Source organism: Solea solea, chromosome 12 (assembly GCF_958295425.1).
Source record: "Solea solea chromosome 12, fSolSol10.1, whole genome shotgun sequence".
Taxonomy (NCBI): Eukaryota; Metazoa; Chordata; class Actinopteri; order Pleuronectiformes; family Soleidae; genus Solea; species Solea solea.
The window spans coordinates 18,931,063-18,945,272 of record NC_081145.1 but is presented as its reverse complement, the minus strand read 5'-3'; the positions used below and the strand labels follow the sequence as shown (position 1 = coordinate 18,945,272).

Below are 14,210 nucleotides of genomic sequence, written 5' to 3'. Positions count from 1 at the left end.
CTACATTAAAGTATAACTGAAATGACAGATAAATAGATGAGGGGCTATTCATAAAACATTCAGGACCGGAGACCAGGCTTAACAAAGCCTGCCTAAAATAATAAATAAGAACATGATCCCCCGTGAGTGCTGTTTTTTTATCTTCCTTTCAGCCGAAAACTGGCGAGACCAAAGTTTACTGTGCAACAGAAGAGACGGGCAAACAAGAAATGCTGTTAATATTTCATCAGGTTATCAAATCTGTTTGAGGTGAAGTCTGCTGGATAATACTGTGAGCTGTGCAGATAACACGGTGAATACATGAACACCTGCTGGAAAACTAACACGCGCGGAGCGGAGTGAAGACATGCATTGTATTGATATCAAGCAGGTTCTTTAGTTAGAAGTTAGTGTCCCGACGACCCGTATTTCTTAGTTTTCTTCATACGGTAGCAGACTATGAGTCATTAAACCATTGTTCAGTGTGTTTTTGTCTGTATCCTTGCTTTGGCAAGTGACTCATTCATTCACAATCACCACAGATCTTGTAGCTCTGCAGCTTAGTGTACAACCTGTTCTCACTTCATTGCACCTGTTTTTGCGTCCGTCCACATTAGATACAAAGTTTGTTGGCATTTCTACATGTTCTTCTTTGTGGTAGTAAGTGCTGCATTGTCCTCCACGGGTTCATACAGAGTTCTGTAATCAAAAGTTTGCAAAAAAAAAAGTGAGATTTGAGAACTGTGAGTTTTTAAGGCCGGGGTGACGACGCGTTTAAGATGTGTTCAGTTCTGAAATCTGGCTCCCGTTTTTATCGCTTCACCTCTATGGTGGAAATAGACCTTGGATGTGTAGCTGCTGCATGCCAATGAGCCTGTTCAGGCACATTAACTGATTTAACGGCGCCATTTGTGTTTTAGGGCAAAACTCTTTAAAAACTGTTCACCTAGCCAGGATTCCTCTGTAATAAAGCTGATTTGGGTGCATCCCCATGTTACCAGTTAACCCTCCTCCCCATATTGTCCGTTTGTGAGTCCCATAGTTGTGACCGTATACATTTGGATTGATGGAGTCACTTATATGCTGCATTATGCTTTTGTGTATAAATGATGCAGATGATTGTAGTAATCACGCTACGGAACAAGTCCAACCCTTTCCTGACCAGTGTAAACTTTCTATCAACTAGCATTAGCGACTTATATATTGAAAATACTTTTGAACAACTGTCCACGAAATATGAACTGACTAATGCTCACTTCTTCCGCCACTTACAAGTCAGGGATTTTGTATGCAAGAAATTTGACAAATTCCCTAATACCCCATCTTTGTTCAGTTTTGACCTCCTTTTGAAGGTCAATCTGTTAAACTTTGCATTAACTATTTGTATATAAATGTATATCCCATTTGAAAAGGACATGTTTAAATTTACTCTGTGTGTTTTCTTTTGTCCAGGCCACAGGGAGCTCACATAATGTCAAAGCCTGTGGGGGAGCAGCTCTCCAGTACCACTGTCAGTGAGGCCTCGACTACCATTACCTCCTCCACTGTGGACACCACCTCTGCCTCTAAGGTGAGCTTATGTTTGTGTTTGTATGTAAGATTTGGTTTAATTTTGCTAGAGGACAAGTATAGCTGCTTTCAGACCTAAACTGAATTATGGATATTATCCAGGGATTTTCCAGGAGGGTGTGATACTTAGGATGCTAAGGACATTCTGTGGAGCTTCTCCTTGCCGGCCCCCTTAGTCAAATCTCTTGATGATGTCTAAATGAGTCCATGTGAGAACAGCAGGAGCAGCTCGTGATAATACACAGTGCAGGTGTTCTGCCTCCTGCATGCTTGACCCAGGCTGCATACCTTACCTGGATGATCCAGATTTTTTTCCCCTGCTGTTGGAAACACATCTGACCCAGATAATCTCTGCAGCATTTATTATATGTGAATGGCTTAGACTTTTTATCATGGTGTATTTTTACACTTTTCACAGTGTGGGTCTAAATTTAAATGAAATAACATTCGAACATTGCTGTATCAGAAAGCTCTTTCTGCAGCTGCACCATTTCATCATTGCTATATCATCAGCTTTACCCAGAGTTGAGAATAAAAAAAACAAAACAAACTTGAGTTTCCTTTTTCGTTTTTAAGTCTTCATTTTCTTTCTTCAGGGTTTTATTTTCTTCCAATTTATGCTCTGGCATATGATTTCAGTTGTCTGCGTTATGGATAACGTTTGTCATTGTCATTGAGGAGGACGAAATATTAATTTACTTTACTGAGAGGACAAAGGCAGGGCAAGAAAATTAGATTATCGGTGCGTCAGTTGAAACAATGAATAGAGAAAAGGGGAGAATATGTTTGGATTTGATAGTTGAAGATGAAACTACATGGAGATGGTGACTACCAATCACATTTCACTGTAGAGTCTGCAACACAAGAAAAGTCTACAGATGCTCTACATGACTGTAACCACCTTACTAATGACTCCAGCAGTAAGATTTATAGGCTGTTACCTCCTTTACTTCTATGCTGTCATCCTCTACAGTTAGTATTTCTTAAATGTGAATTTATTTGGTTTTGTTTATTGACCCAAGCACTCCTGATATATCGGTTTATTGGATATTGGCAAAGAGTCCAATATCGTGCATCCCTAGAAATCATGGCCTATACATATAGGCTTAGCAAACCCTTCATTAATTATTATCTTCTTGTTTTCATAATCAGATGAGATCTACTAAAACCATTGCTCGCTTTTGTGACCACCACCAACTGACCGACCTGGTTATCTGCTGTTTCCAGCTGACTCATGCCTGCTGTGGATGGTGGATGATGACTGTGATGAATGGGGGTTCATAGGTCTCGTGTGGTTGACCAAGATTCATTACAGGCTCACGAAAATGAGGACATAAAGCTTAATTGGAGAAAGCGGTGTTGAGCTCAGTATATTTGTATGCTGATTAAAGCAGGATTCCAGGTCAGGCAGGTAGAAGTGGTATCTACCTCCTTTCTGTCAGAGAGGAAGTGGCACAATAGGGGAGTTTATCCCATTAAAGGCTGCAGTGTTTTCATCAGTGTCTTTATCCCATTACGTTTGTAGTTACTGACTCTTTGCACAGTCACTGCAGCATTTAAGGTCATTCCTGGAAATGGACAAATGTAATAACTTTTCACAGTATTAATACATACCAGCCAAGTTCAACATTATCTTTTTTCTTTCTTGTGTGGTCTTTTGTGTATTTATTTCATTTGGGATTTTTGGAGATCTTTGCTACGTACATTGCATATTTTCATACTTAAATTTGAATTAAGACTGCTCACGTTTGCTATACACCACTGCTCATAACTATTCTCAGTTAATTACAGCTGAAATAAGACAAGATATTGGGCTCTTTTCCCCACCAAAATCATGAAATTAATTTAGGCCCCTGTGATTGATTATTTCATTGGAGATCTAGTTTTGTCCAAAAATATATGTCCTCCTGTTAGGGACTGAAATGGCTCACTCCCTGTCCTTGTTTATCCCACCCATTTTCCTTGGCTCACTCCTTCTCCCGGACTCTACTCTCCCTTTCACTCACACACACACATGCACATACACGGCTCCACAGTGGTGTGAAATCTCATCCCGCCCCTATCAACAGGTGCGGCAGGACTAAGATTGAACACGTGTCATCGGCTGCAGTACAGCGATGACAGAGCATCCATCATAAACGGCCAGTCAACGATCCCACGCCACATGTTTTCCTGGCGTGCAGCCCTCCCAGGTGCTGTGGCTCATCACCCCTGCCATTAAAGAGCAAGGAAATGGTGCAGAAGCCAATCAAACCAAACTCTTCATATATATATATATATATATATATATGTGTATATATATATATATGTATATATATATATATATATATATATATATATATATATATGTGTATATATATATATATATGTATATATATATATATATATATGTGTGTGTGTATATATATATAAGAATCCAATCTCAGGACAGGAAAGATGAGTAATGTGTGTCCCCCTTGCATTGCTTGCTGCCAACAAGAAATGAATTCAAATTTTGAGTTAGTCACATTAATGCTCCCTCTGACACGACATCAGAGGCACCAAAACAGAAAACAGCCTATTTCTATCATGAGTTATGTGTCACTATGCTACTTTGAGCACTTTTGTTCTCTTTATGCACCTTGTTATTTACTAACTTTATTCGGTGCTACTTTGAACATTTCAACTAACACCTTTCAGCACAAGTGATCATGCAGGGTTTTTTGTTAAGTGATTAGTGAAAAAGGTAATCAGGTCACTTGGGATTCTGCCCCTTTTTGCCCCTTTTTCCAATATAACTTTCACTTTCGATATCTGGTAATCCATAGGTTTTTTTTTTGTAATTTTCTAGATGCCACAAACGGTCTAGGAGTTCCGGTAATGAGAAGTTTGCATGGTGCATGGTAACAGAAGGGTTAAAGGTCCCTAATATAAGTTCCTGTTTTAACTGAAAACAGAGACTACAAATTAACAACAGCCATCCAGGCGTTTACTGTCTAATGCATTGACCAACACTCATGTGTAATTTATCATGTGTAGCTTTTTCTGCTATTCTGGTTTTTTATTTTTCAGTTTGGTGAGCTTGCAAGCTTTAGATTCACGACATTAAACACAGTGACACCAATGACAAGCAGGATGTTAATGTTGAGCAGCTCACTTGTCACTGTGACATCAGTGTAAAAGCAATTTGATCAAATGTGTAGACACAGTAGAAGCAGCTACATTCCTCTAATTAATAAATTAAACAAATTCCATATTTATAACACCATATTGTTTTGTTACCATCGTGTTTTGTTCATCATGTCATGATATGGTGCTCTCCTTCTTTGCATAGAATGAAATAGCATCATAAAAAACCCTGATATTAAATTACATGACTCTAAAACAGCTTAAGAGTAAATCAATATCGAAATCATATCAAATATATTAATGATTATTATGGGCCCGGCATTTCAGCGCTGCAAGAAACTCAAATTGACTGAGCGTCTATGCTCATCCACACTGACATGATCTTAGCTAGAGCCACTTGAACAGATTGGGATTAAGATCTAGGAACAGTAAAGTATAAATAGATTTATTAAAGGAGAGGAAAGCTCAACTTCTGTTTAATTACCGCATCCAAATCTTGTCTGTCTTGGGACTTGAATTGTCAACCCGCAGGTCTCGGAAGGCGCTCTCCAGACTTCTAGGTTGTCTGATCATGTGCTATTTATTTGACAAATAGCTGCTCTGCACCCTGAGTGTTTCGTGTACAAGACAGAGCACTAAAGGGACAACAGAATTACCCTTGGTCTAAAAATAGACCACAGCAACACACACACATACTCCCACTCCCACTCACAGATGTAACAAACAGGCAGAGACAGACATGAACTTACATGAACAACTACAACATACATGTCACAGCCCCAACCATCCATCTTATTCATTCATACATCTTTAGCTTTATCCTCCACATGAGGGTCACGTGGGGGTGCTGTGCCAATCTCAGCTGACATCCCATGCCTCTCCATTCCAGGGCGATAGGCGGGGAAATACCCTGGACGGGTTGCCAGTCCATTGGAGGGCCACATATAGAGACAAGCAACCATCCACTCTCACACCTACGGTCAATTTAGAGTGTCCAATTTGCCTAATACCCAAATCTGCATGTCTTTGGACTGAGAACCCAGAGAAAACCCACACATACACGGGAGGAACATGCAAACTCCATGCAGAAAGGCCCTTGTTGTGACCAGAGAGAGATCCAGCATCCAGTGAATTTCTTTAATCTGCGCAGATGTCACACGTTCATATACTTGACACAGTTAAAGCTTAAATGGGCTGGAACAGCATCGACTACGTCACTAATAGACCTCAGCTGGAAAGTGTAGATTAAGCTGCTCAGGGGCGTCTTATAATATAGTCACCTATTTTTGTCATGACTTAGCTGACACTTTCCAGTTCCTGTCTGCTTTCTGACATTTTATTGAACGAGCTGTCAGTTCATTTATCCTTAAATGTTTATAGATAACAAAAATTGCTTCCTTTGTAATTATAGGAGATAAGGTAGGAATATGGTTGTCATTAGTCAGGGGGGACACTGTAGTGACTGGTTCAAGAGATTAATAAATGTCTTACAGGAAATCAAATATTGCATTTCCAGGTCCATTTTTCATTGCATCATTGGAATCAGATGAAAAACAACATTCAGCTCAGGTTAGGGCTATGAGATTTAATTTTATACTCAATGAACACATTTATCATTCTAATGCTCTGTTGTTTATTTACTTGAGCTGCAAATCACACTCTTTATGGCAGTATATTGGCATTTGTATTCGTCATGGTGCTTGGCATCAATCACAGATGCAAACTAGACTAACAAGCAACAAATGTGCACATAATATATCCCTAAGAGCAGGATGCAGAAAGCAGATGCCATCCCAGTATAAAACTGTAGTATGATCTTCATTCAAAAGTGTGTTAAAGTTGTTTGTTTATAGTTTTTCACTTGGACAAACTTGAGCACTGAGGCCGGGTTCACAGCGGCTGAGCGTGCAACATCTGCGTTGTTGATCTGCTGCATCTCACACAGCAAGCATGTCTGTTTTCTGTGGACCGACTGCTATGTTTTACATTGGTTTTGCCTTTGAATATCATAGAAAAATGCTTTTACATCCTCTAAATTATCATCTTAATGCCAACACTCGTCAGTGTGGAGTCTACATCCGTTAGTCTTGCAAATATTTAACAATAAAACAATTTAAAAAATGAGTGGATTCAGGGAACTGAAACACGAGAGAGCTTTTACTCTGAAACAGGAACAGGACGTGTTGTGTTTGACATATGTGGTACATGTAGACACTGAAACTATGGTGAACACCCGCACATGACCTGTCTTAAGTTCAAATGCAGCAACTGAATTTTCTGTCCGACGTTTTTATGCTTTTGCTGTGTCTAGACAAATCAAATGTTCTCTCATATTTTTGGTCGTCTAGTCCAAAATGGAATCGATGTCTTGTCATTTACAATATTACACCGTCGCTGTGGATTTATTTTATCGCGTGAAAACCTCTAAACTTCTCTGTCTGTCTCTGCAGGGCTCCAGGTCCAGTGGCAAGGTGCACAGTTTTGGGAAGAGAGAGCAGGCCATTAAGAGGAACCCCAATGTCCCTGTGGTGGTGCGAGGATGGCTGTACAAACAGGTAAGGACAAAAACGCACACAATCTTTAAAATATGCCATATTCTATATTGCATATTGAAATTTATCAATCAAGACTTTATGATATATGGAATTTCCATGCAGATGAAAATGTCCATTAGCTGGTGTAATCAGCTGCTGAAAATGAGACATTCATGATTGTAATGATTGTGTTTTTTTACCTTCCTCTAGTTGAGTTTGAGCTTTAGTCTGTATAACATTAACTCTGTTGGCCTAGTTTCACTGTTGTCCTATGCTGTGGCAGCATAAAGCACCTGCTGTTGATCACAGACAGAGTATTACTGGAGACTCTGTGTTTGTTTGATTTTGTACTGGAGTCGGCATTGTTACACTAATAAGTGAAAGCTGAACAAAAACTGAGGGATGTTCCAGTTTTTAATTTAATGACCAGACTCGGAAACATGATGACACAAACAAATATGTACTGTACACACAATTAAATCCACAGGCACTTACTTATATAACACACAATAGTGCAGTGCAGTTATGTTTTATTTGGGAAAGCGTGTACATTTATACCCCATCAGCATACATTGGAACCAATCCTGAGCCCTAAACCCTCCTTCATTAGCTTATGACACAAAAACACAGGAATAGATAATAAATAATAGGGATGGCCCGATACAACTTTTTCACTTCCGATACGATACCGATATTGCAACCTTGAGTATTGGCCAATACCGATATCGATCCGATACGATAGCACACACACGCTGTTGTTGTGATCATGTGGGCTATGTGTGTTGGATGCATGTAGAGCCCACATGATCACAACAACAGCTGTTGGATAGAAGTGCTGGAGCGGAATTGACTGCTTGTATCGGAGATTTTAGAGTCAGTCCGATATCGGACCGATATCTGAGATCAATATCGGCTGGGACATCCCTAATGAATAAATGTGGAAATATATAAATTAATAAATTAATGTAATTATTATTTTATTTATTTACTATTTGTGTACACAAGATCTCAAACAACAAATCACCTTCTCTCGCTTCCCCACAGTCACTGGGTTACATGGGTTTGAGGTGATTTCCTCCTCTCTGTATCACATGTGCTCTTCACACTGCATCATTATGAGCCAGAGCCAATGTATAAGGTTGTCTTCTGTGACCTCCTCCTCCTCGCGCTGTAAAGCAGCAATGACACGCCCAGCAAGCCACAGAATAAGGACAAACGATGACTCCCACCATTGCTCTCTCATCTGTTCCCATCCACCTCTCTTTTCCTTTAATATACCTTTTTCCTCTACGGTGGCTGCTGTTCCTCACTACGCCTCTCTATCCCTTTATTCATCACGCTGTCTCTTCATCTTTCTCATTACGCTCTCTCTCTTCACATGTTTAATTTCTGTCGAGGCTTGTTATCGTTCTAATTTGTGCTCCTTACCATCTCATTATCCATTCATTCATTAATTTGACTCTTTACCCCTCTTTCTCTCTGCAGGACAGCTCTGGGATGCGTCTTTGGAAGAGGAAGTGGTTCGTCTTGGCAGATTTCTGCCTGTTCTACTACAAAGGTGAGGTCTTTTTTTTTTCATAATATCCAGTTGGACCATGGTAGTGGAAAAATGGATTCATGTCCCAGTTACCACCTCCTTCACTCCCTCATTGTTTGTGTGTTGCCTCTCCCCAAAAGAATACACTCAGGAAAGTACAACATAATGGACACTAAATAAGAGTCTTAAGTTTTGGACTAAGTGTTACTCGAAAAGTTTCTCCTACTCAGTGCCCTAAGTCTGATAGAGCCATGACCAAACACTCACTGCAGCAGCTTTAAAATATAAAGAAATTGTTAGTCATCTTTATATGATTATAATAAAACATGGTCTGCAAACTAGTGTCAGACTTGGACGGGAGAGGGTGTTGCTGCTCCAGTACGGTTGATCTCATTTGGTCCTTGCTGAAGAAAAGGTGTAGTTTCCCCTTGCTGTGGCTTTGTGGGTGTTTGGTTGTCATGGTCACACAGCAAGTTGTCGTGGCGAGATGAAAGAGTTGAACCATCACTTACTCTGAGCGTGCCCATGTCGGCTGTGGTGTCACATCAACAGCTACGCGAGTCGTCTCTACAGCTTCTTACTGACGCCCTCACATGTACAGTAGTTAGGCTGTCAATCAAGCCTTAAGGGTGACAAGGCAATTACGTCATGACTATGAGGTTGAAACCTCATATCGCAGTTAATGATCCCTAACAAATATAATGGACACCTCAAAAAAGAAAAGTTTATATAAAGTTGGAACTGGATTTGATGTAAACTCCAGCTGAGCATGCGCGCACACACACACACACACTCACACTCACTCAAAGCCTTATTTCATCTCTGTATTGTTAACTGAGCCTTTTGGGACACACTCCTTCACGTCCTCACCTCAACAGGAGGATGAAATCAATTATCAATCTTCTTTCTATTCCTTTTCTCCATCTTTGTTGCTCTATTCAAAGATTTCTGCCCCGCCACAATAATAAGAGACTTGATCTATTTGTGCACCTTCATCTTGTGTGTTTTTGGACCAGGTATCCTTTTGTTACTATTTTACCTTTATTTTCTGTTTGTCCTTATGTTTTTTTTTTTTTTTCCCCTGCCCTTTGGTAGTTGTAGCAACCTAAAAAAAAAACTAATGTCAGTATTTCTAAAATCTTGGGCGTGACCTTGGTATATTCCTCTTTTTTTTTTTACACCTTGCGCCATCGATAAAGTGACTTATTCTACCATTCTTGTGCTCCACTTCCCTTTCTCCACTTGTCACAGTCTGGTCTGCATAGTGTCTGTGTTTGTGTGACAGACAAAAGGGGCAAAGCTGATAGAAGGACCTCACGGTCTCACCCGCCATTTAGGGAATGTCTCCTCCAAATGTCCTTGGATTATTTTTAACCAATTACCCCTTTTATCCACAGAGCCGTCTTATCACCTCTCAGCTCCACGCATGTGCACACGCACACGCACACGCGCAGGTGTTCCTGCACACATACTTTCATACCAGTACGACATTTTTACGCCGTGATAGTCATCTCATGCACACACGTGCACACAAACACATTGTAGAGTGTTGGCACAACATTCAGAGGAAGGCAAACACTTGTGAGATGTTTTATTTATAGATGTGTGAGCTAATAAAGATAAGAACGGCAGGAATGTTTGTGTTTGTTCCTGCGTGTTTGCGTCGCAGACCTTGAGAGCAGGAAGTTATTTTTGAAATGTGAACATCTTTGTACAGAGGTTTATATTTTGGGGTTAAGACAGTTGTGTTGAGGTAAAACAAGTGTTGTTTTCAGCATGTAAACATGGTCGGGGCAGAGCAGGAATGGCGGCTGGTTGCCAGCTGGAGCTCCGTGACGCTGGGATACCAGAGTGGTCGTTTACTCTTTGGCACAACACCATAGTTTGAATGACGGCAGATGAGTGTGTGACTGTGATGATCCTGGTGGCAGCCAGTGATGAAATTAGTGGGTGATGAGTGGTATTTATTCCCTCGGTTCCTCCTTTCCTCCATATCTCTTCAGTTTCTCGTCTCACCTTCCTCACCCTGATAATCAACTGCTTCCCTGCCCTCTTCTCTCCCCCACTTTCCATTCATTCACTCTCTCTCTCTTTCTCTCTCTTTTTCTCCCTCTCTGCAGACAGCAGAGAGGAGTCAGTCTTGGGCAGTATTCCGCTGCCCAGCTATGTCATTTCAACTGTAGGACCTGACGACCACATCAACCGCAAGTATGCCTTTAAGGTACGTATCGCTGAGCTCTCTTTGATTTTATTTGTATGATGTGGTTTTAAAATAAAGAGTTCAATGTGTTTTTCACACTTGACTTATGCCATAAGGTCATATCAACTAATGACACCAAATAAATCCATTCAAGCTAGAATTTATATTCCCTCTTTTTTTATTTGTATTATTTATATGATTGTTTTGATTTCACCTCACACCATGAACATTTCTGTTAAAGCTAATGTGACTGTAACATGACTAATTGACTTTTAAGCAGGATTTTCCAGGTGGCTCGGCAAACTTTAGCGATGCTGTTGACTTTTTTTTAACGGACTCAATTCCTGCTTGATGCCGCACTTTTCTAAATAATTCACTGACACTAATTGAGATTTTCTTCCCACTGCAGGTACATACACTACATATTAATACCTCTCTTGCTATTTGAAGTTTCCACCAAGTGATTTGTATAATTGATGACAGATTACAGGTTCATTACAACTAATTACACTTTCCTTAACCACTTAACTTGATTCACTCTTGTTGTATGATGAAAATCAGGGTTGGTGGCACATGACTAATTTTCATGGCGATACAGCATGAGTGGTTTATTTCCACTTTCATGCAGCACTGTTCATTGCTGTATGTGGACTCAAAAACGCAAGTTGCTGCGAGGCTTTCATAAATGGGGCGAATGTGTATTATTTCCAAATTAATATCATTTTGAATGACAGTTAAAACACACATCTTCTTAAAATCCACCATCTACCCACTCAGCCACCACTCACTTTAGTGCAGCACTCAACACCTGTTGTTGTGATGTCCATTACTACCGAGTGTCTGTCAATGTCCTCTGGAATGGAATGAAGCATCTCCATTCCCTGAGGCACAAGTCTCTTTGAGCCTGAAATACGTGATGTTACAGATGAGACACATTCTTCACATTATTCTCGGCCCAAAGCTCATTGAACAGGTTGATTGATTGAACTTTTAATAGGCTTTTGACAATATGGAGATATTAAAGAAAGACTTGGGACCAAAAGCCACATTTTATGTTCAACCTTAATCATTTTCAACCTTTAAAGGGGATTATTTACATAAAATTGTCTTTACAGTCACTTTGGACAAGCTAACTGGACAGGTTAGATGTCTTCCAGTGGCGCACTAATGCCATTGATCCTATTTGTAGCTGGTGTTGGTCAGCTCACATATGAGCTTGATACTGAATTGAATTTCTCTCTTGGTTGATTCACATCAAAAATGATACAGCTGCCTCATCATAAACCGAATACTGTAGGGGAGGATAAACCTTAACTAAACAATTCAGTTATACAAATGTTATGCGTTTAAAGAAGAAGAGAAAAACACACAATGTAGGTGGTTGTTTACCTCAAGTTTGTTGGGAACTTGTACGCACCTATCACTTATTTTCAAAAATATATAATTGAGCATTTAATGTGGGATTTTTTCCCCCCAATTGAGAGAGTTATTTCAAAGAACCCCTGAAAGAGGAGTTTGCTCCCCCACCTGATGTTCCTTTGTGCTCCACACAACGAATGGCTGTGATTATTAGTAATCATTTGAAGGAGGGAGTTCTGTTAGACCCAAAGAATTGTTAATCTTCAGCAGCACCACAGTTAGCCCCCTATGTGAGCTGACGGTGGGTACGAGCGTATGAATGCTACACCTGCTCATGACGAAATCATCCCGAAGGCTAATCAAAGCTGCGTGCTGTGACACCCTCCCACCCGCTCAGGCCCGTAGTCCCCTATTCACTGAATCCTCTCCCCTCTCTTGTTCTCATTGGTTGGCTGCCTGACTGGGACTTCCCTCCCTCGCTGTGAGTGTGTCGCATCATCCAGTGACAGTCCTCTATAAATAGGTACTCTACACTTTCACGTGCTTTCATTTTAACCACATGTGAACCCTTATATATCCTTATCCTTATGAAGTCGGTGTGGCTTTTTGGGTCCAAACGTGACAACATATACTTGTATTTTTCTGTTTGATTCTTGATGCATGTCTTGAGCATTCTGGCTGATGTGGTTGTGTGTTTTTTTTTGTTTACCCCTCAAACTCCTTGTTATCATGATATTAATCCTTGTATTTGGCTTAACTGGTTTTGGGGTAATTGTTCATTTACTGTATGTGCAGCTCTTGTCGTCTTCTCCATCTGTCACAACGACTGTATCTGCATGCTGTTCTCTGGTGGTGTGAAGATAAAATTTGTTATTTGGAAGTCAATTCACCTCACGCTACTGCTGCAGGAACGAAGAGCAGGAAAATAATGTGGAAAATCTGCAGGAGATCTTTCAGTGAGTGTAGCCTATGAAACCCCACAGTCACTCAGATGCTGATTTTCTTTTCAAAACAGCTGCTGCTTTCGGGGACCTTGAAATACAAGGAGCTTTTAAAATATAAATTCCTGTTGGATTTTTCTCTTTTAAACAACAGGAGACACACCCATGAGCTTTCTGGGACACATTTTTGGTGGTTTTTAGTGTGAATTTTGTTTTTTACGGGAGGAGAATGCACCTTATCAGGAGCTTCGTCGTCCTCTGGCTGGTGGGGCTTATCTTATGAGCACAATGACCCTTTAAATAGTGGCTCGACAAAGAGCCTGTGTGTGCTTGTCAGGGGCTGTCCACACCATTGTATGCCTTTCTGGGTGCGAGCGTGTTTTTTAGTTTGTCAAAAAAAAAAAAAAAGGCTGAAGGGGAATGAACACAGAAAGGGGAGGAAGTGATAAGAAAAATACAATTAAGGGCAAATAAAGACAGGAAGTTGTAAGACAAAGAATGGGGATGGAGAGGAAGGAGTGGAGTAAGTGTTGAGGCCTGGATGTGATGAACTGTGACAAACTACAGGTAAAAAAAGGGCAAACAAATAAACAAAGCAAATATTCAAAGAGTAAAGTAAAAAAACGAAGCCAAACTGTTCACTATTCACAGTGTGTATCAGTCACACACTGTTGAATGATTTGAATGATCCACTTAGCATTCCTGCTAAAGAGATGCAGAGAAGCCCGGTGTTATTTTAGACCACAAGTGGTGTGTGTTGCATTTTGTCACCATGGTGTGCACGGCAGTGTATTTTGATGCAACTAAAAACAGGTACATTTAAAGCTGGATATCTTAAGGTGATGGAAGTGGAATAGGTGTGTATTCATGACATTGTTTGCAAAAAATTAAGTTCCGGCCCCCAGAACAAGTCACCATGGATTTTGTATTACAGCTTTAGGGTTTGGTAAAAGATTATGTGACTCAGGTTAGGAATTTATTTC

At 40.3% G+C, this 14,210-nt stretch overlaps 1 protein-coding gene across 14 annotated transcripts in view; it reads left to right on the top strand.

The window, feature by feature from the left end:
* Positions 1-14,210, top strand: part of LOC131469500 (pleckstrin homology domain-containing family A member 7-like) — a 96,180-nt gene that overhangs the window by 61,853 nt on the left and 20,117 nt on the right. For 11 of the 14 annotated variants that reach the window (XM_058644462.1, XM_058644465.1, XM_058644470.1 and 8 more), the window contains 4 exons: positions 1,432-1,549; positions 7,107-7,211; positions 8,676-8,748; positions 10,848-10,948. In XM_058644462.1, coding sequence (XP_058500445.1) covers positions 1,432-1,549; positions 7,107-7,211; positions 8,676-8,748; positions 10,848-10,948 — 397 coding nt within the window. Of the gene's footprint in view, positions 1-1,431; positions 1,550-7,106; positions 7,212-8,675; positions 8,749-10,847; positions 10,949-10,970; positions 12,810-14,210 lie in introns of those variants that run through there. The other 3 variants (XM_058644472.1, XM_058644473.1, XM_058644474.1) reach the window with 3 other exon arrangements.